The 27,289-nt window shown below is 40.3% G+C and overlaps 1 protein-coding gene across 4 annotated transcripts; it reads left to right on the forward strand.

Moving 5' to 3' along the window:
- On the forward strand, positions 1 to 26,926 carry mybpc1 (myosin binding protein C1). 4 transcript variants are annotated; one of them, XM_074698759.1, is made up of 32 exons: positions 1 to 254; positions 3,982 to 4,008; positions 5,766 to 5,837; positions 8,304 to 8,351; positions 9,735 to 9,776; positions 10,307 to 10,348; positions 10,868 to 10,978; positions 11,732 to 11,880; positions 11,976 to 12,093; positions 12,181 to 12,232; positions 12,874 to 12,930; positions 15,748 to 15,914; positions 16,001 to 16,133; positions 18,231 to 18,355; positions 18,441 to 18,546; positions 18,627 to 18,793; positions 18,894 to 19,059; positions 19,143 to 19,249; positions 19,357 to 19,493; positions 19,722 to 19,881; positions 19,976 to 20,080; positions 20,166 to 20,354; positions 20,899 to 21,033; positions 21,274 to 21,441; positions 21,556 to 21,644; positions 21,720 to 21,915; positions 22,027 to 22,166; positions 22,258 to 22,417; positions 22,816 to 22,952; positions 23,469 to 23,655; positions 25,065 to 25,103; positions 26,189 to 26,926. In XM_074698759.1, the coding sequence occupies exons 1-31, from the start codon at positions 233 to 235 to the stop codon at positions 25,082 to 25,084; spliced, it is 3,534 nt and encodes a 1,177-aa protein (XP_074554860.1). In that variant the 5' UTR covers positions 1 to 232; the 3' UTR covers positions 25,085 to 25,103; positions 26,189 to 26,926. The 4 variants fall into 4 exon arrangements, with proteins under 4 accessions (XP_074554860.1, XP_074554861.1, XP_074554863.1 ...); XM_074698760.1 differs by having other exon boundaries at positions 12,877 to 12,930; XM_074698762.1 differs by lacking the exon at positions 8,304 to 8,351.
- Positions 26,927 to 27,289: the final 363 nt, after the last annotated feature.

The following is a 27,289-nucleotide window of genomic DNA, read 5'->3' on the forward strand; positions in this document are numbered from 1 at the left end:
TCCCCCACTGAAATTTCCAAACGGTTTCCCCGTGCCCTCCTCATCTCCCATCACTCTGGTTCAAGGGGTCCCAGAGATTTTTTCCTCTTCTACTGTCCTATCATCACTTCCCTTCCTGGACCACCTGGCCGCCTTACCTGGCCTCCTGTAGAGTCACATTACCCTGAAGGCACCTACCTTATCTTCCTGCACTTTTTGACTCCTTGGAAGTTTTCTTGGGACACGGCTCAAGATGCCAGAGCCCACAAAGAAAGGTAGGAGCCTCGGTAGCAATGATGGGATTACCATGTAGCAATCGTCTGGAGGTAGCTGTGTAACAATCACACTAAATATCTGAAATAGTTTTCTTCTACCCAGTGATTTCTTAGTATAAAAGTTATTGAGGCTGAATTGTAAAACAAAAGGCAAAAACAAAAATATTTTTTTAAATGTATGATACTTTGCAGTCTCTGTTCAAAGGGAGCAGGATCAGTTGATATTTGCTCCATCACTTTTTAGTTCATCTGCCAGCTTGTTCAGAGGAATCCTCAAAGTGACTTTGACAGCGGTATTGTATTACTGATGCATGCGTTTCTACCATCCCGGGGGGGTAGGAGAAGATTTGAGGTTTATGAGCATGTACTATTGTTGCCAGGGGGGTTGGCATACTGGATTGTTCCCAGTTATCCATCAGGAGAAAGACACCATGATGAATCGTAGAGGAGGAATGTTGATGAGTGCCATGTCGGACACAAGTAAAGACCTGTGAAAGATGATGTGATGGCAATGGAGCCAGCGAGGGCTGGGCTGAAAGAGGATAAATGTTAACCAGATAGGGGTCGTCTTTTGCATGATTAATGGGAGCGTGGATGGTCCTAATACCTTTCAACTACACAAAAGTTAGCTCCGTATTCAATGACAAATGACATCTTAACCCATTCCCTGTCCTATCGTCTTCTTCAAACCACAGCGCCACTCATCTGTACCGCCGTGTCTGTCCATCAACATTCCCTTCTAATCCGCCCTTGTCTGTCATTACGATATGGTATTACTCCCACCCTTCCCATTAGCTCAGCTCTTTAGGGGTCTGCCGTCAACCCAGACATGACCATGTAGAGAAGATGGAACATTTTGTTAAGATCTTGGAAGCCTTCATGGCAAGAGTGGATACAAGTTGTTGAACTTTTTATCCTCCTGTGGGCCATTGATCTGTCTCAATTGTTGCTGACTCACTGGACACGATTTGCACATGGGAACAATTATGTGCACATGAGACACCTATTTCTAAGAATTGGGATTTTGGGGATTTGTGAGCATTTTAGGAAGACTTTCCTTTCCCTTTCCCCAGATTTGGTTTATAGAGATCCTTTTTAGCAGTGATATGCTCTGAAATCCCAAATTCCTTGCCCCAGTGTTAACCAAATCTTCTGCCTGCTCATTGGCAGTTAATAAGAGTTTAAGTTCACCACAGTCGGAGCTCCTGAGATTTGTGATGCCCAGGTTGGTCTTTATCCTCATGCAATTTTGATAGTATGCATCCCAGTTGCCTCCAGTGTGTTCATCCACTACTATAAACATCCCTGATCCCCGCAGAGACAAAGCTGAGGGGAATAGAGGCAGCAGATTCCAGTCTGCAACAAACACTATCCATAAATAGCCCCATAGCTGAGAGCAGTCGATAAATGAGGGTAGAAAAGTATTGTTCTTAAAATGAATCTGAACAGCTGAGGAGAAGGAGGCCAGCACTGTTGTTTTAGACAACCCACTCTCAAGCCTTTAAAAAGTCCGAACCAGAGATGGCGGGCTGGCTGAGTGGCCCACAGATCTCTTGGGGACCGGGATTCTTGTCCCTGGAATAGTTCAGAATGAGCACACTTTTAATCCCCATCCCTTGTTTCCTGCCATGTCCCTCCAACCCCTCCTCCTCTCCTTGTGCCACACCGAAACAGACATCGCTCCCTGCCACCCTCACATCAGGATGGATCAGAAACCTCTCCATTAAACCTCTGACCTTGTGCCCAGAAGCCTTTCAGTGCTGTCCTTGCTGCTACTCAGCTTGAGGTTTCAGTCATACACAAGCCCATGTCTTCACCTCATGGTATTTACTGTCAACAAGTCACATCACTCTCCCTGGGCTCGGTCTTCTATGGCTTCGAGTTACACAATACCACCTCATAAATCGAACCCATGGTCAGACACAGAGGGAAAGCCTGTCAGCAGGTAATTGGCACTCAAGTGCAGCTCTCACCTTTCATTAGACACTCAAAGTCTCGTGGAAGTTCCCCATTAAAGTCACTGTGGGACTGGAACAACCATAGCCAAGAGGTCAGATAAAAATAAGGAACCACAACAAGGCCCATGTTTATTAAAGCAATAAGGTCTATGTTAGGAAAAATAAAGCTGCTGGTAGATTGGCTCACGCTGAAGTCTGTATGAGCCCTTCTGTCTGCACGCCAGCAGGGGCAACAGCTGAAAATACCTGCAGCCCTGTCAGCTGCACTGGGAGTCCTCAGAGGTAAAACAAAACCTTTCTCCAGTCTCATTATCTCAATGTTGATGAGACAGAGATGCAATTCTCAGCCCTATGATGTGACATTACAGGATTGTGGCTGAGTGGCCAGTGCGCATTGTTTTGAAGTGAGGCAGGAGTATGGCTAAATTTGACAGGGCATGCTTAGAGGCAATCATTACAAAATGGGGGGTTATCTGAAGGTAAGGAGCAATGGGAGACGAGGGCTGTTAAAAACATTATCAGGGCGGTATTTTTGGAAAACTTTGGAAAAAGTACAAAACTATGCTATCAGTTTACTCAAGGAAGGCAAACCAGCAGTAGAGTGACATGTCACTTTGTAGACTTTACAATTTTAAAGTTGTTTTATCCACATAACCAGCCCCATGACGGAAACTCTATCTTGCCAACATTATTTGCACTGCAGTAGTAGCCACACATTGAGGAACAGGTTTGCTAGCTAGCTGGTTACTGAGTCTTCTTCATCTGCTGCTGCTTCTTAATCTCATTTTATGCTGGGGGCAACCAGCATTAAGAACCCTTACAGCCCCCTTCTGTGAATCTGTTGGTTGCATGCTGTACCATACCATTTTGGCTTATTTTATTCAAACTTTCTGAGTTATTTTAAGCAGTGTTGATTGGCTTTGTTGCTAAGCATGTCAGAGATACCACAGCAAAATTTAACACTAGTATCATATGTAACAAGGCAATTGGATGGTTTGCCTTGTTTGTATTTTTCTGTGACTGTAGGGTGAAGATTCTAGAGAAAAGACATTGCAGTGGAAATGTTTTTGCCCAATTTATTGCAATGCCCTAGCACCTTTACAACTTGTTTATTTTATGTTATCACACGTTTCCATGGTTAAAACTTTATATTTAGCATTCTGGGAGTAACTGGTTCTTGTGAGCAAAGCATCCCCTTGATTGTGGTTTATTGGGAAAGATGGATGGCAGCTTTGGAGGCTACTCTGAAATTTTACTGTGAAGCTTACTTTCAGCAAATTCAAAGTTATCTGAGGGAAAGCTATTCAAGATACTTCATGATTAGTCTGAAATGCGCATAAGTACCCAACAACCTCTTGTGACTTTTGATCCACTTACCCACTATGAAAAGAGGTTATTTTTTGTGAGTGATGGAAGCTAACTGTGGTATAGATGCTTTGCTCTGTTGAGGCTTTGCGATGAGTCCTTTTCCAGGTTCTAAAAGTCTTATCAAGACATGTGTCTTTGACAGTGCCCCCTTCCATTAGTTTTAGTCTAGACAAGGCAAAGGGCAAACAAATGGTGTGTCATGGGGGCTTCTTCATAATCAGTTAAGACCACATGGTGTCTGAAAACAAGGAGCCAGACATTCCACTCAAAGATGATATGGCTTAGCCGTGATGTCAATGTGCACAAACAAAAAGAATTGTTTGTATGACTTTGTTGTGTTGATTGCATCAAAGACATAATCCCATCAGACTTTGATAGTGATGTTCTTTTCTTTTCTTTAGATGAGACGCCAAACGGCCAGCCAGAAGGTGAGTGGACAGCTTTAGACATGTAATCTCTCCCTGTCACCTCATGGTCTGGCAGATTAGAGCTGCTCAATGTAAAGGCAAACGCAAACAAACATTTGTCACATTTTCTTTGAAACATAGGTATAGCCCTCAAGAGAACACCAGCATGGCACTGCAAGAAGAGCATACATGTGTTAAAGTGTACACCATATGTTTGCTCTAAAGTTCACAGGTTAAAGCAGTGCATGTCTACACATGTAACATGACGATTACAACTCTGAACTCGGCGTGAATGTGCAAACACATTTGCATTGGAGTGTAAATGTGAAGCCAATAGTCGGCAGTATGGACACGCTGCCATGACCCAAAGCAGTCTGTAGCAAGACCAAGCTGTCAGCATCCCTGACATTCCTCCAGCCAGCCAGCTGATCCTCTTTTGTTGATTCAGCTGACGCCCTGGCCGCCCCATGTGAGCAAGGTGCTGGCATGCAATTGGCTCTGTGCCAGCACTGGGGTTTGACCTTGGAGTTGCAGCATCTTGAGGCTCCAACAGGACCAAAGGGGGAGCTTGGCTTTTTTGGGCATTTCTGTCAAAAGTTACAGCTCATTATGGAAATTATTTCTCTGAACTAAAGAGGTAGCCAGTACGTTCTCAGAGGTACACTGGCACATGATTGATCCCAGTGTCATCTCCAGTGTTAGGCAGGTAAGTTAAAATGTAACTCATCACAAAATACACATGAACTCGCCGCAACAAGATTTGGTGTTTTTGACTATTTCCCAAAGCATTGACTTGAACGGGATAGCATACTGGGTATTTACCAGCAATTCTTGACTCTAATGGTGGAGATAAACTTTCACCACTGTTTCCACAACAAAGATTTAATCAAACCCTTGTTGAAGCAGAAAACAACCAGCCACTCAGAAGGTCAAAATGTCAGAATTATCCAACTGGGAAGGAGGTTCCAGGCTACCTCAAGAGAAAAACAACATTTTTGCACAATCCCTTCAGAGTCTGATACAAAAATGAGCTGATGACCTCAAAGTCTCCAATTATTTATGAAAACTGTACTTAAGCATAACTTCCATCCCAACTTTATTCCACCTCAGAGGTCCAACTTTATTCCCAAAATCTCAACTCTATTTCTTTGGTTCAAGAGAACTTGCATTACACTATCAAGTGAAGCCATTTTAGGTCCAACTCCTGTTTTTACCGATGCAAGCGAAAATGATAATACTGACGTTGAGAGATAACTTTAAAACACTGCCTGACAATGCACGACACTTTCAGCAAATGTTGCGGTGGTTATTATATGAACCCTACTTGTTGATGCTTGCACAATAAGTATGCGCAGTCAAGACACCACAACACCTTGTTGGAAGTAAAAAGTACGGGGTGACCTTTAGCCTTGGTACTATTTAATTGGTGTGTGATTACAGACATGCATTTCAACAATAATGATGTTTGCATTATCCTAATTTCAACATATTAACAGCACATTTCATACAATATTTGCAACATAGTAGTCCAAAGGAAATTTTCAGTGAGGATTCTGTTGTATCAAATTAGAGAACTGTTGAAAATTAAACAGTTGATCATAACAAAATGTGAATTCCCTGGATGTGGGTGAGTCTATATTTTGTGAAGTTCAACATGTTTGTGTGTTTTATGTATGTTGGTTTGAGTGGGAGACTGAGAGAGGCATTGCAGATGCTGAAGCTTTGTGCTTTTTAAAAAGCAGCTGTTCCATCCACTGCTATATTTGTCACATGCTCAGAAAGTGTTGCTCCAGACACTAATGGTGCCCTGCCTCTACCTGAGATTTCCCTGGAGGTTTCACCACCCCCAGGTGGGTAACCCTGATGCCCCATTCCACTTGGATCAGAGTGTTTGATTCTTTGCACATCACTCTTACATCACGTGTTGGTTGGTGTGTGCCCACACAGTTTTCTTTTTACTTAATTCACTCTGAGAGGCCTGAAACCGCACTTTTCTTGTGTAGGTATGACTTTAGATCACATTGAATGTTCACAGAAAAAGCTTATAAGGTTATCTGTTAGGCAACCAACCCAATTGCAATGCAAATATCTGCATGCCTGTGTTGTTTAACATGCAAATGCCTAGGCGCTTAGTGCTGTCACTAAGTTCTGCTGGGTCTGTTGTTGTATTTGTGTAACTGTATGACATGTCAAGTCATCATACAGCAGGCTATTGAGGGATTAAGGAAGTTGGGTTTCACTGACTGTGTTGGCTATGGTGAAAGGCTATCAGTCTAAATTTAATGGTACAAGCAATCAGATAATTTCATACATACTACTGGAGTCGGTACATCCCTTCCTCCTTGATCACTTTACAGTATAGATATGCAGTGGCTAGATAATGATGCTGAATTGGTGCATACAACCAGTTAATTAGACCGTCTACCACTGTGACTCAAACAGTCAAGAACAATTGGATCCATTGCCATGAAATTTGCCTTGATGTGCTAAGAGGATGAAACCAACTGATTATGGGATCTGTAGTATGTTAGCATTTAATGTTAGGAGTAATTGTTTGAAAGCCTTGAATCCAATTTCACCAATCAGCATTGTTGTTATCTTGTCATTTAGTATTTATACAAGCATTATCTTGCAAGGCTGTCTTGCTTGGTGCTTGCTGCTCCAGCTTGGCGCTTTGTTTGCTATACAGAGGCAGTAGCAGAGGGGCAAGAGCCAGTAGAGACTGATGGGAAGCAACCAGAGCCAGCAGAGCTTGAGCCAGTTCAGGCTGTGGTGGCCCAGAAACCCAGTCCCACCGAGGCTATGGTAGTTCAGGAACCATGTCCTGTCGAGGCTGCAGTGGCTCAGGAACCCAGTCCTACCGAGGCTGTGGTAGTTCAGGAGCCCAGTCCTACTGAGGCTGTGGTGGTTCAGGAGCCCAGTCCTACCGAAGCTGGGTTGGTTCAGGAACCCAGTCCTACCGAAGCTGTGATGGTTCAGGAGTCCAGTCCTACCGAGGCTGTGGTAGCTCAGGAGCCCAGTCCCCCTGAAGCTGTGGTAGCTCAGGAGCCCAGTCCCCCTGAGGCTGTGGTAGCTCAAGAGCCCTGTCCCCCTGAGGCTGTGGTAGTTAAGGAGCCATGTCCCAAAGAGGCAGTGGTAGTTCAAGAGCCCAGTCCCCCTAAGGCTGTGGTAGTTCAAGAGCCCAGCCCCACCGAGGCAGTAGTAGTTCAAGAGCCCAGCCCCACTGAAAACGGCTTTAACCAAACACAGCCTGTCAAGGTTGGGGTAAAAAAGCAATCGGAGTCCAGTAACACTACTGACAAGGGAGAGGGCTCTAGCCCTGCCCTGCCAACTGGTAAGTATGTCTCTTAAACCTCGGTCCCATGTCTCTCTGAAAACGCATGCTTACCCCTTGTATGTCTAGAAAGCAGCATTAATCATCTCACTTGTCACTTAGGTTGCACACTACATGGCACAGCAGCATGAAAAAACAATTTGCTTTTATTTCATATGAAAGTTTGTTCAATTTTCAGCTAATGATACTACGTACTTTGCTTGCAGCCTTAAGTCATGTCTTGATATTTTTTATTGCAAAAACTGCATGCAGACTTCAAAGAAAACAACACACCTATACCTGAGGACTATGGGTGCAGTGTCAGAGTTTCCAGATGTTTAAAGCAACAGAAACTAATAGAAACTAATAAATAAGGACTAATGGATAAATTACTCATTCAATCCTGAAATGGCAAACTGATGGTGATGCAGTTTGTCTGCAAGGTGAGTCATCAAATTCAATTCACAATCCAAAATCATTTGAACATAAAAGACAAACGAAATATCCACATAGACTCCACAAGATCCAAGGTTTCCCCTTATTTTTGTATTCACTCAGTATCAAATATAAGAACGGTGATTCTTTGAAGTGTTCTGGTGTTTGTTTGCTTGGTCATGGGCAACTCCTGCAAATATGATTTGCAGCTGCTGATAGAGTTTGATTTCTATGTTACCTCTGTGTGTTTGCACACTCAGTTATGAGAGAGCTTGTGCTTGTGTTTCTGCAGCTTGAAAAGCTTGCACAAAGCCTTCATTACGCTTTACTTTTGTTTTACTGGTCAAACATATAGCATCTAGGGCCTAAAAGATTAAAAGTCGAGTCATCATTTGAGATGTTGGTCTTATCCTTCCTGTTTGAGAGCTGCATGTCATGTTCCATCCAGTCAAGTCTTGTCCCGCATGTATCCGAAGGGCTTTTTGGCCTGCCAGTCTTGTGTCTTGTTGGCCTGCCAATGGAGCTGTATGTTAGGTGGGTCTTTTTGTCAATGAACCCTTTATTGCAGATGATGATGATGCTGCAGCCACAACCCCATCCCCAACTCCTCAACCAGGTTGGTACCCTGAGCAACCCTTACTACGCTCTAATACACTTTACTTTACCCTTTGAAGATGGCCCATAATAAATAAAAACAACCCCTACCTACTTTGGAAGATGTTAGAAAGGCTCTTGAATATAAAGTGATAGCCCGTCGGTTACATTTGGTATCGAAAGATATTTTGTTTTCATAATTTGCCAGTTCAATTTTTTGATTTGAAATGTGGATCTGAATTTCACAGGTGATGTAGCCCAGTCTCCTGGTACAGTAGCAGAAGACATTCCTTTAAATCTACCTCACAGTAGAAAAAATATTCTTTTCATCAAAGATAACATTATGCATGTCTGTGCACTGACATACTCGCAGCAAAAGTGTGATTTTAACACGCAGATTTCTCACAAGCACACCAACCTTTATTTACTGATCTCAAATAAAGGTATGGTTGTGAACACTTTCTTCCTTTCTTATGTCTATGTTATGTATACTAAATACATACAGGGTTGCCTATGTACATATGCATACACACAGACAGAACATCACTGTGGAAAATTGTTTCAAAAATCTTGTCAATCAACTAAAAGGGAATGCTTTTGAACAAGTTGTTTGTATCTACCAGGACAATTCGATTGGAACAAATAAAAGTCAATCAAAAACTGTAGCTTTAAATCATGGTCATGATTCACATCATGACTGAAATTTTACAATTTCAAGTTTTAAATTTACCTCTGATTGGACTCTTCCCAGGGAATAAATCATGCTAACAAGTGGGTAACGTTGTGTACCAAACTTCTCTGGGAATATGCCTTTCCTTTTATGTTGATAAACTTCCGTTTTCTTTATATACATGTACATCTATTCAATATTGTAAAATTGACTCAAAAATTCACTAATTTGCTTTCTTATTATCAATGCCATATCTTGGTGTCAGCTAGCCAGCTGAGTACAAACCTGCATATTTAGCTTAGCTCTATGGCAAGAGGCCACACCAGAAGAGAAGCTTGCATAAAATTGAAAAAAAAGGACAAAAATCTCAATAGCTCTGCCTTGTTAACCAGCCAGGACGTACCAGATACACAGATCTACTAAAGTTTTAGCTAGGTTATGTTTAATTTTGATATTGTGCTGTTTAAGCTAAGCTACATTTCCCTCTGTGTTTAGCCCTTGTACTATAAGCTAGGCTAAATGTGTGCCTGCTGTGTTTGTCTTCAACTAATTCAAGTCTGCATAAGGTAGCAAATTAGTGAATTCACCGACAACTTAAGACTGTTTGTTTTTTTTTTCAATTTTTGTGCAGATTTATATTGAAATCAATTATATGTGACAATTTCTGAGACCAAACTACGGAGAGCAGATGTTTAACCTGATTAATCGCAATGATAATTGTGCTTTTTTTCACAGAAGAAGCCAGTACACTCAAGAAACTCTCAATTGAGCTGCCTAGTAAGATTCCTCTATCAAATCCAATCACACCATTTTAGAAACAAACCAGTAGATTTCTGAAGTGTAGAATTACAGACCGTCTGAAAGTTGGAAACATGTTAAAGAACATGTTTATGTGTCGATATTTTTGTGTGGTTAGAAGTTATCTTTGAGATAAAGAAACAAAGATGTTCAAATTATCTACGCAAACATATTGCCACACCATCCCAAAACTCCAAATGTTTCTCAAACTTTCATTGATCACATTGTCATGCTTTTTCATTTTCTGTACACATAAATTTATATTTATGTGATTACATATGGGATTCTGATCAGCCATCTTTTCATCTTAACGTCATCAAAGTGTAACACACAAAGAGCAAAGATTTGCTTTTGAAATCTGACCTTTGTATCAGAATTCCTTGAAAAAAATGCTTGCATATCTGTTGTTGCTTGTTGCTTTTACTTTTTATGAGTGTGTGCTTGCTTCAGTGGACTTTACAGTACTATTTTTCACAATATGCTGTAAATTTCTCTCTGTCTTTGTTTAGATGATAGCGTCCCTTTGCCAGAAATGGGGAGAAAAGACTCAGGTAATAAAATGATAGTCGAAAAATAAAATCATGTAGTAACTTTGTCATTTTTTTTAAACAGTCAAGGAAGATAATTGAATTGTTTCTTCTGTTGTATCATTACTGGTTATAGCCTTGCTAGTAGTTAGAATAATTCAGGATGATATCTCCAAAAAAAGGAAAAAAAATAAAAAACCTGCAGAGCGCATCCACGTTCAGGCCTCCCACCGCAAGGACTGGAACAGCGAATATGCAGTACAAGTTGCTGAATATGTACCTTTTTGTGTTTTATGTTGTCTCTTTCATGCTTTCCATGTTGCAAAAAGCTTGTACTCTGCTGCTGTATGAGTGTTGGTTGTTGAAAGTGAGAAGTTTTGTCCGTCCATCTGTATTACTCTTTTTTGGTACAGTAAGGCTAAAACTTTCAGATCAAAAGCAAAAGGTGGGTGTATGACTTTTTTTTAAATGTATTGGCATTTTGTTCTTGAAGATTGGTAGTGTAGAACACTTCGTCATGTTTTGTTTCCTTTAACTGACCAGTGTGGTCACTTGGAGAGGGCCAGCCCCCCGAGGAACTGGAGAAGCCTGTTGACACTCCTCCACGGTCCACCCTGCTGATTGAGAGTCCCCAGAGTGCCTCTATGACTGTAGGTGAGTGACAGAAGAGTTAAAGGTGCTAGGTTAAAAAAAATAGTCAAAGCAATAATTTTTAGACACTAATATGAGTTTTCAGGGTCTTTGTGTTTATTCTTACTGCCATTTCAAATTTAGATGAGACTTTGTCCCTTTTATGTTTTGCCTAAAAAATGTGCTGACTCATCCCCACATTGCTAGCTAGCTTAAGCAGATAATCTCTTGCTTTGGGGTAGCCTGAAATAAGCTAAATAAAAAGAAACAATTCTCAACACTTCCTCTGAGCTTAACATCGCTTGTCATTTTATATTTCTGGGCTCTTTTGTTGGAGTTCGTAGTGACAGTATTGATACCACTTGCAAATGTCAATTGGTAAATATTTTGCTCAAGTCAGAAGTCATTCAGACCATCTTAGCTTAGCTCCACTGAGCTCATTTTGGTCCAGTTTAGCTCAGCTTAACTTAAGGACTGGAATTATGAGCTTTCTTCAAAGAAAGTTATAATATTTCCTTATCAGCACCAAAAAAACTTACAAACCAACAAGTTGTCTGATTACCCCCTTGTAAAACAAAATTAAGTAAGTACAAGACATCATGTGTTAGCAGGCTAACAAGGAAAGCCCCAATCCAATTAAAGCTAGCTATTTCCATATCTTTCTCTGCCGTCATACTTAACTTTGCTAACCAGGTATAAGCAGTAAACACTATTAAATGAAACTAATTTCTTAAGTCAGTGGTTTATTGATTGGACTTTGGGCTGTTTGATCAAAAGGCGGAGATATCACCTTTATTGCCAAAGTGGAGGCCAAAGATCTCCTCCGCAAACCAACTGTCAAGTGGTTTAAAGGGAAATGGATGGACCTGGCCAGCAAGACAGGGAAGCACTTACAGCTGAAGGAGACCTTTGACCGCCAAACCAAGGTACCGCACAGTAAAGCACCTACCTAACTGAGCACTCACTCACAGTCACATGCTGGTAGTTGGTTATCTCCTTACCAATGTATTACTTCCTGCAGATCCACACATTTGAGATGCATATCATCAAAGCCAAAGAAAACTATGCTGGAAACTACAGGTGTGAAGTCACCTACAAGGACAAATTTGACAGCTGCTCCTTTGACTTGGAAGTGAAAGGTTTGCTAGAGCATCAAAGCACATTCACTTCATTCTGACATGTCCACGAAACATAGACAGAACATATGTGTTGTTACTGTCTTACAGAGGCTGGACAGGGCTCACAGAATATTGATATTCGATCAGCTTTCAAAAGAAGGTAAAGAAAGGAGTGTGTGATGCAGACATGTTGATAATGCCATGGAGTCAACACATGAATTTAGTATGCAGGAGAACAGCATTTCCTTTTTTGCAGCTGAAAATTAGGATCTCTGGCAAATTACTGATACTAATAAAATAATATAGAAAGAAGAAAACATCAACATGAGAATGATGAACATTTCATCTTTAAGCAATGTTTTTGTAAGCGTGACAAGATGGTTGTTATGATGTCATTAACCTTTCTGAAAGGTAATTACAAATCAACCAGCCAACCTGATGTGTAAACAAAGGCCAACTCTTGCCTTTTAAATCTCCCTTCAAACAATGTGTCCTAAAAGCAACACAAAGCATCATGGTCTATCAGTATTGCCCCTCAGTACTGTTGCTTCAACATTACTCTGGCAATATTACTCCGGACCGCTCAGTGTCTTATACAAAAAAAACAAAACAAATTTTATGTCTTTATCTGGAAAAGACAAAAAAGGAAGCAGATATTTTGTATAAGGACCAATCATATGTTAGCTTCAAGCTAATACATCGATTGACTTCTGAGCTTGCTTTGTGTTGCTCTGTTAGCATTGTTTTATAACTGTTTCAAGTCTCATTAAATCTCCATTAATCTCTCCCTGTTAACAACAGCAGTGAAGGACAAGAGGATGCAGGAGAGCTTGACTTTAGTGGTCTCCTTAAACATAGGTGAGAATCACATCCCCACTCTGGGTGGATTTTGTCCTTTTTCAGTTTTTGAGCCCTTTTTATGGATGTGCTTTTTTCCACAAGTTTTTCATCAACAATAAACATTTGATTTGTAGGTTACTGTAAGACACAAAGGTACACATATGTAAATACAATATCATACTACACAAGGGGTTTTCAAAGTCTGACACTGATGATCAAACAAATCAAGAAACCATGCTTTGACTATTAAGGAAAAAATTAGAAGTCACGCTATCTGATTGAAAAATTAAAGCGTTTCAATTTTTTTCTTTAATTGACAGATTTTGCAGTTTTCTTTTGCAGAAGTGACGTAAAGGCATCTGGTTAGTTATTCGTTTGATCTGACCAGCTATATAAGATGTTTATAATTATGATTTCAAATTAAGCCAAAAATGTACAGAAAACTGTCTTAGGGTTTTTTCAACCTGAGAAAAAAAAAAGAAAAACACATGAAAAATTATGATTTCTTAGATTTAAGAATGGTGGGTCAAGATTCATGGCAAAGACACTGATTCTACAGAAAATGTAATAAAGCCTTTAAAAATAAGTGTACGATGAGCATTTTAAGAGTTTTGACTGAGAAGGAGCAAAAATTAGGGCCGAAAGTTTTGGCGCAAATTCCAGTGCAAATTTTGGTGCAAATTATCTTATACTGCGCTTTTCAACTTAAACCCACAGAACTTTGAAAACCCTAACTAAATTTATTGATTTGGCTCAAAATAAATACCTTACACTTTTTTCATATCATTCAGTGTAACTTTGTGGTGTGAGCACAAACAGTCCTTGGCAGTGGCACTGTTCACCAGTTAAATTACACGCTTATTGTGGGCTTGTCTCTTCTCTCCCCTACATATTCAGAAATCAAAGGTTAGTAAAGAAAAACCTATAGGTTTTTAAATGATTAGACCTTACTGCGGGTGAGTAATCCTGGAGAATCCCCAGCATGACTTGTAGCTCTAGGAATTGGACAAGCAAGAGTGTTGGCCTACTGTAGTTCGGTAACACTTCATTTGAAAGCAGCATTCCCAACCTGCTCTACCAACACATATTCATGATGGAAATGGACCTCAAATCATAAAGTGTCCATCAGAAAGGACACATTTATGAGGCAGAGTGCACCATTTTGGATCATGATTGGTGTGCTTGTGGGCCATGAGGAAATGATGCTGTAAAATAGTGTTATCACTACATTCTCATTTTATCTCAGCCTAGAAGTAAAAGGCATATCAACTATGTTTATTTCAGCTTTTTATGTAATTGCCTGAAAATAAACACATGAGAAACAGAGACAGAGAGTGGAGTAAAGTTTACGCTATTTACACCAAACCTTTCTGACATTTGAGAAAATGTCTTTGAAGGAAAGGGCTGACTGAATGTTCTTTTCATGCATCAGTGGATACATTCATGTCAAGGGCGACGTGTTTTTAACATACATCTCACAGATCTAACAAGTCCTGGAAACCTTTTCATGATCTAACAGTGTCAGAGCATCTGTGAAGTGGTCACTCAAATCAACAGCAAGCAAAGGGATGGGCCTGAGTTTGGACAAGGAATAAGAAAAACATTGAATAATGTGAAACAGCTAAAAAGCTTCGTTGCAGGCTACTCTTTAATCTCTGCATGTTGCATAACATTTAATTACAGAAAAAAATGTTCTATGATCATTATTGATGCTATTTTTCTCACTATACTCCTTTATCGTTGTGTCAGCTTGTGTATTATTGTAGTTCTTCACTATATGTTTTCATCTTTCTGACTGTAGGTCTCCAAACATTATTGTGACTTAACCTTTACAACCTACCATAACAAGTTTGCCAAGGCATTTTTTTTAATTTTTACATGCTGTAGCTTCATTTTTTGCATAAAACTTTTGTGATACATCAATACAACCCTCATATCCCAAACTTTAATATAATGTTGACACTTACGTCCACACTACCTACATAAATGGCTAAAAAAGTAAGCCATAAATGATGAAAAAGAAACCCTTTTTTTTCTAAATACAGAAATGTGCATGGCTGTATCTCTCAAAAATGTAAATCTAAAAAAAAATGATGATGTTTACTCAACATAGGAAGTGATGTGAACAATCGCCATCTGGGTTGTAATGTTTTTGTTGATTATGCATTATGCTGGATTTTCGCAAACACATGACACTGAGTCTAACTTTTGCGTACAGGTGTTTTCTAACATTTGCTCTTGCTATCTTTTAACATTCAGTGGCATTACTTTTGTGTACAATTGCCGTGAAAAATGTGAAACGGGCAGTTTTTTTTTTCATTTTACTAAACTGACACCTCTCCTGTGGAAAATTACCATAAGGAAACAGTCAGGTTTGTCGCTGATGGTCTTGTTTGCATTTGTTTGTCCCAATAATGCTGCAGCTAAAGATTCCTCACAGAAACTTATCATTCTGGTAGTATACAAAAAAAAAACTGCATCCATATATTAACTTTGTAAGCAAACAATACAGCACCCCTGTGTTTTAAGCTAATAGTGCTTCTGCTCCTTTGACGTTAATATTTGACTTGAGAGATGATGGCAGCACTCAGCTCAACATGCCCGTCCCTTTGTGTGACATGTCTTGAGGAACACTAGACAAGAATTTGGGACATCAAAATCAAAAATATCACAAACAAAATGTTGTAGCAATTGTCGTACAGCTTAATAGTGATTTTCTAATCCCACTGGCAGTTCAAACAGTTCCCTCTTGAAGAAGCTGTTCCTCGAGACATGTTGCAAACACCTGCCTATGACTTTACCCTGACATTGTCCCCTCATATTGGACGCAACTAGGGAGCACAAACAGCAAGATGACACCCCTGAGGTTGATGTGTGGGAGATCCTGAAGAATGCAAGACCAGATCAGTATGAGAAGATTGCCTTTATGTATGGCATAACAGATCTGAGAGGTCTGCTGAGGAGGATGAAGAAGATCCCAAAAGAGGAGAAGAAAAGCGAAGGTAAGTCAGCGTTGACCTGAAGCTTGACAGCTGATAAATACTGTGCCAAGAGAGAAACAAGGATCCATGTTTTAATCCTTTCAAAGCTTTTGCGAAGAAACTGGATCCAGCATATCAAGTGGATAAAGGTGGAAAGATCCGATTGGTGGTCGACCTGGCAGACCCAACAGTCGATCTGAAGTGGTACAAGAACGGACAAGAAATCCGACCCTCTCCAAAGTATGTGACTGGTATTTCTTCAGCCTATCTTCTGTCTTCTTCCCTTCAACACCGCACAAATGAAAATCATTTTAATTCTAAAAATGCGTTTCATTTGTGGTATCAACCTCTTTACCAGTCGTCTGGTGTTACGTGTTTTCATTATGTCACCAATGAAAAACAATGGTTCACATAAAGCCAAAAAAAAAACAGAAATTTTCCCTTATGGAAAAGTGTTTAATAACAAAGAACCTCTAGTGCATTCACACAGCCTTAAGACTTCCTTCACCTTAGAGTCCAGTCCACTCTACTGTGAACCATTGCCAGTGATCAAATAACATTCTCTCGACCCTAATGTGGCTTTAACTAGTCATCACACACATTTTAGAGACACTTGACGGGCTAAGTAAACTGCCCCTGAGCTACATTTGGGTGTAAACACGTCGTATGATGTAGACTGTTGTCTTTAATTGCCATTAACTTCTTTATGTGTCCTCCTTTGCACAGGAAAAAGGTGGTACCTCCTTCACAGGTCTTTAACTAAGTCTGGCTTTGCAAACAATTGAATAGCTGGCAAATTTTATATGGATACATAATGTGAGAAAAAAATGAATGAAACGTCTGAGTTTCATGTAGACCTAACTGTTGATTGAGGAAATCCCTAATATTTTTCTTGTAGGCCCAAAATGTAGTGCAGCCGCCTGCCACCAGCCAGGGTTCAGCCATCAGTTCAATGGTGCCTGTCTTTATGCTTCCGCGCTTATCTATTTGTATGTAAACAAGCACAGATAGCATCTCGTAGCTTAGCATAACTGTTTGGTTAAATGGCAGATAACCTCTTGATCAGATCAATGTGTACCCAGTACAGGCATTGACGCTAACCTGTGGAAAAGACTGAAGGTTGGTGGTGCTAGCTCTGTTAATGGTAAACCACTTTCAAATAATTTATTTACAAATCATCTACCAACAAATTGTGCTCAATTTTGACAGATTCCTGAGATCTTTATTACCTTTAGTCAGTTTGTCCGTGTTTAATTAACTAGAAAAAAAACGTCATTTCCAAACATCACTATAGTGCAATGTACACAGACATCAGTGTTTAAGTCAAAAGTTCTCAAAATAAGCTTAATTATTTCACTGATGTAACCTGCCTGTAGCAATGTGAAGCCTAGCCTCCATTACAGTTCCATACTGGTCTATTGTTAGCTTGGCTAAACCATGGGTTATACACTTACAGCTGACATTAACCTTGTACAATGGCACCTCAAAAAATGATACTATCCCTTCAACCAACTCGTAGTTATGAACGGTTTAGTAGTTACTATGTTTATTTAGGTTGCTTCAATTTGCTATTTTTGCTACCCAATAGCATTATCTGCATTTAAATTTGAAATAAATACATATCGGGTGTTGACACCATGAGTCCCTCAAACAAAATAGAACAGTATAATACATATTAAGATGACAAAATTGTATTTTTGGAATTATCCGACTATCTTTATCTTTATTGAAGACAATGGATAGAGCCAAAGCAGCATCCAAAGCCATGCAAAGTTAAAGCCATCTGGGAGGTTATTGCTGTTTTCTGGTTTTGGTCTCCTGTGGCATTTACGCCAAGGCTCCCTGTTCAGAAGACTCCACTACCAACACATTCCTCCCTCTTTCTTTTTCTCTTTCTCTCCTCCTCTGACTTTTTACATGATTGTTAACAACATGTACCCCCCCTGGCATGATGTCTCTCTGTATTTGTGTGTTTGTCACATCATGGTGCTCCTTCCTGTCTGCTATAATCCCCTCCCGTACATCCTCTGTGCTCCGGCCCTATCCCGGCTCCACTGCTGACCCTTAGTCAAAGGAAGTAAGTCCATCCATGCAAACAGTTATCCATTCATGTCAGAGTTTTGGTGTGGTGTTGCCCGTTATTCTAGCCGAAACTTTGCATTGGTGAAGTGCATCTGAAGCATGTTAAGTTCTGTAAGGATGCTGAAATACTTCATCTGTCAACAGTAATGTACATTTTTGGGCTTAAACTCCTTGGGTTTTCTTAGCTCTCTGTTCTTTTTCGACTCATGTTTTGTTTAAGTGACCAAAGATATGATGCTTGGACTCCCTGTTTAGGTATATTTTTGAGCATAAGGGCACACAAAGAATCATGGTCATCAACAACTGCACCATGAATGATGACGCAGCATATTCTGTAGCCGCAGGAGATGAGAAATGCTCTACAGAGCTGTTCGTGAAAGGTATCTTAATTCACCTTTGAAATGTGAAAATATGCAGTTTATTTGTAATCCTTGTTAAACTTTGCCGTCCTCTCTCATCTTACAGAGTTGCCAGTGAAAATAGTAAAAGGTATTGAACCAGTGAAGACCACAGTGAATGAGAGGATTGAGCTGGAGTGTGAAGTGTCAGAGGAAGGCGCTCAAGTCAAATGGTAAGACTCTTTTTGTAGTGTTTTTATGAACAGTCAGTTTCTATCAACACTATTTTTGTATTTCTATTTTTTCCCCTCAGGATGAAGAATGGTGTAGAAGTTCCAACAGGCGTACGCTCCAGATACAGAGTTAAGTGTGAAGGAACGAAACACTTCCTGGTAATTGATGACGCTTCCAGGGAAGACACTGGGACATACTCCATCATGGCCAGTGGTGGCACATCTGAGGCTCAAGTACAGGTTGACTGTATGTAGTGTTTTAGCCTTCTTTAACCATTTGTTTGTTTGTTTTCATGTTTTCCAATGAATTAATTTAACTTGCTGTTGTTCATTCTATTTCAAATTAGTGAAACCGCTGAAAATTTACCAGGACCTACAAGATGTGAAAGTGATGCTTGGTCAACCCCTCAAGTTGCACTGTGAGATTTACCCAGGCAATGTCCCAGGTCGCTGGTACAGGAATGGACAGCTGATCCAGCCCAATGACCGCATCAACATTATACATAGAAACAAGTGTGTGACTTTCCCAAAGCTCTGTTAAATACAGAAAACAGGACTCCATACAGGTCCTAACCAAAATTATTTTGGTTTTCCAGGGTCCATCGTCTTGAAATTGAGACCAGCTCTCTCCATGACACAGGAGATTACACGTTTGTACCTGAAGGATATTCTCAGAGCCTTTCTGCCAAAGTTCATATCATTGGTACACAACCTATAATTAATTTGTTTAGATAATTTAAAGCCCATGTTGCTTGTGTTTTTTTTATTATTATTTATCTTTTTTTTATTATTTGACTGAACTTTCTGCAGACCCCCCAAGAGTGCATTTGGATAGCTTGAACTTCCCAGACAACACTGTGACAATAGTTGCAGGAAACAAACTACGCTTGGAGATCCCCATCAGTGGAGAGCCAGCACCCAGGGTGGTATGGATGAAAGGGGAAAGGGTGAGTTTCAGTCTTTCATGTCTACAAGGATAAGGCATGACCCAAAAATCCATAACCAGGGTTAGTTTTCCCAACTTATCTCTGACTCTCAGCCAAGAGTCTGCAAGTTTCTGGTTCAGATCTGTATCTTGACAATTGATATTTTTTGACAATACAATAAAAATTTGATTCTACCATCTTTATGCTTTAGATGATATCTGGAAGTAACAGATTTTCCATTTTTTCAAGGTAATTCTTGAGTCTGGAAATCGTGTCCGAGCTGAAACTTACGGTGACCAGACAAGCCTGACAATCGACATAACTGAGCGGGAGGACACGGGTAACTACAAGATAGTACTGCAGAATGAGGCTGGTGAGGCCACAGCCAGCGTCAAAATCAAGGTTGTTGGTAAGTGATCACAAAACAAAACAAAACAAAAGATAAATTAAGTGTGTCTATAAAATCTTGTTCAGTGCTGTATGGGCATATCTGTGGTTTACAGACATCCCAGACCCTCCAGAGGCTCCTTTGGTCCCAGAGGTGGGTGGAGATTGGTGTTCAATGACATGGGAACCCCCAAAATACGACGGAGGGTCACCAATATTAGGTAAATGCATCTTACAATCTTACAACTTGTGATTAAATTTATGTGTTATAGTTAAAAAAAAAAAGCTTCAAATTTTCCTCCAAAGGCTACTTCATTGAGAGAAAGAAGAAACAAAGTTCCAGATGGATGAGACTGAACTTCGACCTGATCAAAGAAACCTCATTTGAACCCAAGAAGATGATTGAAGGAGTTCCATATGAAGTGCGAATCTTTGCAGTCAATGCCATCGGTGTGTCCAAGCCCAGTGAGCCATCCAAAGCCTTTACTCCTCTAGGTGAGTAGCTCAAAAATCTCCATGATAGGATCTCTATGACTAGGACAGCCTTATGGTTTCAGTTGATCTACTAGCTGTTTCATAATAGTGGAGGAAATTTCAAAGAGTGGGCCACTGGCAGTGCGTGTGTGATCTACACTTGGTAACCCGTCAGCACAGCTGTTCCTCCCTAGACCCCACCATCCCAAGCATTCTGACTCTGACCTCCAACAGACACGCAGGAGCTTTAGAAGATATTAAATATGTCTTTATAACGGCTGCCAAATCATCTGGGGATTAGAGGTTTAGGAGATCAGGTCTGTCAGAGGGTTCAATAGGAGTTAGATATGATTCAGAATACAAGAATAGAAGGCAAGAGTGGGAGTTAATGAGATCTGAAATGGAGATTGATAGCATACCAGCTTGGGGATGAGGCGCCTCGATCCTGTGGTCCTGACTTGCCAAAATGGATGTTTTCCGATCTGGTTCATACCCATTGTTGGAGAACAACGGAGGAATGGTGACTATGAGCCTTCTAATCCCTAAAACCTTTACCTTCACTCAGCTGTGACCAGTGAGCCCACCATGCTTGTTGTTGACGATGTTACTGATACCACCGTGACCGTGAAGTGGCGTCCTCCAGAAACCATCGGTGCCGCTGGTCTGGATGGATACTTAGTGGAGTACTGCATAGAGGGAGGTGAGGCAACTTTTAATCCCCAATGATCCAAATGGACTGGGTTGTTTTTGACTTTTCCAAAGGGGGGAAGTGAGGACACACCATGTGGACTTACCTTTTCTGAGGAGAAGTGTTTATGGCTTTATCATGTTGCAAGAGCTAAAATGCAGCTGTCATAATGCAAAAAGATGGACATTTATCTCTGAAATATTGAGAGCTTGTCTATCCCTAAAATGTCCGCAATTATTACTTTTCTAACAGGTAATGATTGGATAGTATCCAACAAGGAGCTGACAGAGAAGACCAAGTACACCATCACTGGGCTGACTCCAGGGTCTAAAATCTTAGTTCGAGTCAGGGCCATCAATGCTGCTGGGGCCAGTGCTCCTCGGTCTCTTCAGCACTCCATCTTAGTCAAAGAAGTGATTGGTGAGCTTTGAAAACTGTTGTTGAACCTTCTTTTAAAATAACAAAATAGTGATCTTTAAAAAACAGGTATCTCAAATCAGGTTTCACTCAAATATCTTTTGGTCTCCACTTCAGAACCCCCCAAAATCAGAGTCCCCCGACACTTGAAGCAAACATACACTCGAAGAGTTGGTGAGGCAGTCAACCTTGTAGTGCCATTCATGGTAAGAAATTTCTGAATCTCTGATATATTCACTGCAACTCTCAGAAGTGTAATAAAGTCTGTATGATATGTGAAGGGCAAACCCAGACCAAAAGTCACCTGGCTGAAAGAAGGCAAGCCCATCGAGCCAACACACGTAAGCATCCGCAACACAGACTGTGACAGCATCATCTTCATCCGTAAAGCAGAACGCAGCCACTCTGGGAAGTATGAGATGACTGTGCAAGTTGAAAACCATGTGGACACAGCCATTATTGATATCCAAATAGTAGGTGAGTGATCGGGTTGAGCACCAGATTTCTTGTCTCATTCTACGCTTATTTTGTGAAAAAAACTACACCAATGGATTGTATTATTGCGAGAATCTATTCTCTGGTTGTTAGACCTACCTGGGCCTCCTCAGAGTGTGACGATTGAAGATGTTTGGGGCGGTAACGTGGCTCTGGTCTGGACTCCTCCAAAAGACAATGGAAATGCTCCAATCACAGGCTACACCATTCAAAAAGCAGACAAGAAGACAATGGTAGAAGATCAATCAACAGTGAAATGATCACAAAAATTAGCAAACAAAGCATTTTAATATTCCTACTAATGCACTGTTATTTGCTTTATAGGAATGGTACACATGCATCGAGCACTACCATCGCACCTGTATCACCATCACAGAACTGGTAGTTGGGAATGAGTACTTTTTCAGGATCTACTCAGAGAATATGTGCGGCTTAAGTGAAGATGCCACTCAAACCAAGAAGAGTGCCCTTATCGTCAAGGAAGGTAACACTGACTGATTTGAATGTTTGTGTGTGACCATTCCTTAAAACTCCTGATGAGGGAAAATGTTTCCAAAGTACAAACTTTGGAACAAATCACTTAGATTTCTTATGTTGAAAATGTCTGCTTCATTTTGTGACCATGTCTTTCACAGGTGTTATCTGAAAGGTACTGTCAGTGATGTTTTCCACCCTAAAGCGAGCCTGAGTTTACAGCCTCATTTTGAAAGATTAAAGGGGTCGGGCTATGACTGACAGACCCTTGAACAGTGGTGTCGTATACTCAGCCGATGATAAACCAGAACGCATTGTCTTTCCCTCATCACATAGGGATTTCCCCACATGATACCGCTCAGCACCAGTATCATGCACAACCCCATTCCTTTACCCTTACCCCCACAGGCTTACAGGTGAAAACACATGACTTCAACGACCATGACTTCAAGGAGGCGCCAAAGTTCACGCAACCGCTGATCAACACGTTCGCCATCGCTGGTTACAATGCTACTCTCAATTGTAGTGTTCGTGCCAACCCAAGGGTAGGTGGGAGGATGCAGGTAAAAGTACAGAATATACATTAAATAAAACAGGTAAATGTGCAGTTTATGTTGGTAAATCTCTGCCTCGATCAACAAAAGAACATTTGAAAGACAGAATTCAGCAAGAGTCAGGACAAGTTTTTGGAAAACTGGGAATAATCGTAATAATTTTGGCTACCTTTTGAACTGGTAAAAACGATATCATACTAAAAAATTACTACAGAAGTACAGGAAAAATGACAACTGAGGTGAACTTTAAAAAAAAAAAAAAATAAGGGCAAATGAGTTGTGACTAATGCCTTATTGCCCCATGTGGCTGGTATCCATAGATCTGTAAATATACAGATGATGCCTTTGATGACGTAGACAGTGTGATGCATCTCTTCACAGATAAAAGCCTGGTCGTAGTTATGAGTAGAAAAGGGGAAGAGGAAAACCTTTTCCATTTTTTGGCAATCCATAATTTGGAATACACATTTGTATCCATGTACTGATGTTTCTGTTGTCCTAACGCAGCCCAAAGTGATATGGATGAAGAATAAGATCGTCATCCTTGACGACCCACGCTACCGTATGTTTAGCAACCAGGGAGTATGTACTCTGGAGATCAGGAAGCCCAGCCCCTACGACGGAGGCATGTACACCTGCAAGGCTATCAACGATCTCGGAGAGGCCCAAGTGGACTGCAAACTGGAGGTCAAAGGTCAGTAAGGATGAGAGGACAAGCTGTTTACCTGAATCTGGTTTTCCAAAGCCTCTGTAGTTTCATTTCTTGATTTTGTTGGTACTAATGAAAGTTCAAGTATGACACTAAAAGCAGGAGAGTGAGCCCTTTTCATAGTAGAGTCAGCTTTGGGAAACCAGCTTCACTGGGGTATTGTTTTGTTTGAAATGTGTGTTACAGTCTACTGAAGGGCTGACCACACAGGCCATGGACAGGTAAGTATGTAGGTTAGGGTACACAAGCTGTTCATAAATCATTTTTTGTGAGAACTTGGTAAAAGGGTTATCACCATCAAGCAAAAAAAGATATATTACTAAGAAAAACCAAGACCCATTCCAAGCTTGAGCTTTTAATGAAAAAGTCACTGCAGCATTTCTAGCTGTTACATTTAAAATAGCAGTACAGCTTAAAATTCTCTGACAAGTAGAAGAAAATGTACATTAAAGTTATTTTTCAATGTCTTCATGAATTAGTTGAATGAAGTAGTTCTTCAGTTTTCTTGAATGGGAAAGTACAAATTCAGAATATGCTAACCAAGCTAATGTTAGATGCAAGGGCTAATTTGGTCACTTATGCTAACGTTAAATGTTAGCATAACGTTTTCTAATTTGGGGTAAAGTGTCTGTGCGTGCTATCTATTATTTTTTCTTGTATTCTGTGGTTCTGTGGAGGCTGTGTGTGGTTACACTAGTGTATAACCACTTGACTGGAACATTGTATAACAAGAAAAGGCATTTTGACCTTATTAACCTACAAGCAGGCTGTGATGGTGCTAGTTCTGCAGTTTGACGAAATTCACCTGCAGACTTTGCCATCTTGTGATTAGCCATGATATTAATGTTAGGACTTTTTTCTGTGCTTCCAAGTTTTAGACAAATTGGATAGTCAAATTATAAATCTCTATTTGACCAACCATTAAATCAGTTGCACATCCCAGGATGCAATGTGGGAGAAGTGGTGAGCTGTTTTTCTCGTTTGGGTCTTCACTTGGGTTAAAACATGGCTAAATGTGACTTTATGAACAGCTTGTGTAATGACATCATTTTCCAAATAGATAAACTGAAATGGTGACACAATAATAACCTGTTCATCACTGTGTGCAGTGCACATAATATCTGGTGACTATATTCCATCACCACCACATGTACAGGTTTATCCCCTCCCATGTTCCAGCCATCTTATCCATCATCTCGACACACCACACCCACACACAGTATTAACATGTAGAGCCGTGGTGTTTGTGTTGTCTTCAATTTCTCTGCACAGATTCCAGTGCCCCACAGTTAACTCCTCATATAAGAGATCAGTAATAATTCAACTGTATTCCCTGGTACGCATATAACTCCATGTAAACATTATGTTAACCCCTCTTCTCTTCTCTCCCCCAGTCCAAACTCAAGAATTGTGAATGTATGTTCTCACATAAGGTAAGCTTTCATATGGATTTGGCATATGAAGCTTATGTCATTCATTATGCATCTTTCAGCCAGCTTGTAACCTCGCTTTTCTCATTGGAAAGTCAGCTTCTCTTGCTCAGACTCAAAAGTAAATAAAAAGGCGTGAAATCTGGCATTAGTGAAATGATGACACTAGGCTGGCATGACAGCTTCTGCCCAAATTATTCTCAGTTCTGCTCAGCTGGCTGAATACATTAACCCTGTTTTGAATGTTATATTTGACTGCCATATTTTTGGTATGGTGTGATTTCAAAGACTACCTCTGCAAGAAAAGGTGAGTAAAATGTTTTGTTAACTTGCTAACACATGCTGAATACTCCAGAGCAGCACCTGGGGAGGCTGGGACTGAGTGTTATGCACAAGACATTTATAAAGCTTTTTGCTGCTAAAAGAATAGCACAGAGTACAGAGTATACTAACTCTCAATACTTGTCTTTTGTTGTTGTATTCTGTTGTATCCCATGACCTGCTTGGTGGAAGTTATACTCCTCACAGGACTACAAGGAACCTGACACAGAAAGTACTCTTAAAAGAGACACCCCGTTGGCAATTTCACATCTACTATTAAACCTGGGGCAAATGGAATTTCACCAGTAATAGTCATACTGTTAACTTCATACTAGATACTTTTGTGCCTTTAAGTTCTGATACATTATATTTCACTTTTAGTACTGCATAGCTATAGTTTTTTATACGTTTTTGTTTATATTGGTCTAAGTACCTGAATAGTTTTGCTTTGTAAAACAGCAAATGCTTCACTAATGTCTGATTTGGCAAACATGTCAGCTCTGCATTGTATATCAGTGGGAAGAGCTTTGCTGCCACAAGCCTGAGCAGCTATAGGGTGTGGGTGTGCACTGCGTATATGAGCTGTCCCTACCAACTTTCTCCTTTCTTTTCACTCTCTTTTATTATAAACTCATAAGACTCTCCTCCTTTCATTCTGCTTAATCCGCCTCTTGCTCTCTAGCTTCTTACCTTTCCTCACCTCTCCACATCTGCATGTGTTCCTCTGGCAATATTATAATGGTTTTGTTTTCCCTCTTCCCGCTCAGGAGGCTTCACCTTCTACGAGCTCATGCAACGCGGAGTGCCCCTGCACCTGATTGACAAATACATGAACGAGCATAAGATTGTCGAGCAGGAGAAGTAAAATTGGACAGAGTGCAAATGAGACACTTGAGCTTTGCAGACAACTGCCCCCAAAATTGACCCTTTTCTCTCACCCACTGAGGTCAGCGGCCTGAGGATGGATTGGACAGATGATGGAGGGTTGTGTGGGTGTGAGGGAGGGGTTTACTGTTCTGTGGTGTGGCATGCTGTGTGCAGTTTTGGAGCTTGTAACCATAGATTTAAAAAAAAATCCACTTCTTTGTCACCCATTTGTGTTTTACGATTCTGTTTCAGCTCAGACGCATGTCAGCAGTGTTTTGGTTCTCTCTTTGACAAATACATGTGTGTAAAAACATCCAGTATACAATATAACAGTAACATACAGTTTTCCATGTTAATAGTTGGTGGTGCCTATTGAAGGTGATGATTTATTTCTGGGAGTACAAAAGAAAAGAAAAAGAATGTATAAACTAAAGTTTTGTGTTTGTGATGTGTCAGAACTTATACATGGCTAAAAAAAAATTAAACAAGTACATCTAAATGTTGGATAAATGAATGTGTCAACCTTTTAGAATAACTCACACAATTCACCAGGTTTCTGTGTTGGTTCTAAAAGTGAGGGTGGAGAGGTTACAAACAGTCCATATCCTGCATGGTAAATTATGCTTTCTGGGTTCATGTTGGACTCAAGATTTTTTTGATGCTCATTTATGTGCATGTCTTTGTAATGTCCCCCATGAATTGCAATAAAATTAACATAAAAGTAACAATGGTCTTGTTTTTGTCTGAGATTATATGTGTGAAAACTGTGCTAAAATTAGGGCAGCTTTTTCCAGTGCTACGTCATTCACTCAGAATATTCTCTTCAAATGATGGATTTCCATATTTACATGACTGCTTTAAGAACTCAGATAAAACAACCAGGAAAAAGAAAACTTACACAACACATCTGAAATAAAAGAAAATAATTGGTGTTCACTGAAATCATAAACCATGGCCTTTAAAGCTAACTTTAGAAAATATTTTAAGCAAGTAAAAATAAA

Source organism: Halichoeres trimaculatus, unplaced genomic scaffold (assembly GCF_033239565.1).
Source record: "Halichoeres trimaculatus isolate MK-OKI-2021-1 unplaced genomic scaffold, fHalTri1.1 fHalTri1_scaffold_21, whole genome shotgun sequence".
Lineage (NCBI taxonomy): Eukaryota > Metazoa > Chordata > Actinopteri > Labriformes > Labridae > Halichoeres > Halichoeres trimaculatus.

Coding starts and splice junctions, on each gene's coding strand:
- mybpc1 (XM_074698759.1), top strand. CDS start 233: ATGCCAGAGCCCACAAAGAAAG. Junction 16,134..18,230: donor GAAATCCGACCCTCTCCAAA/GTATGTGACTGG, acceptor CTCCCTGTTTAG/GTATATTTTTGAGCATAAGG. Junction 20,355..20,898: donor CAAAGCCTTTACTCCTCTAG/GTGAGTAGCTCA, acceptor ACCTTCACTCAG/CTGTGACCAGTGAGCCCACC.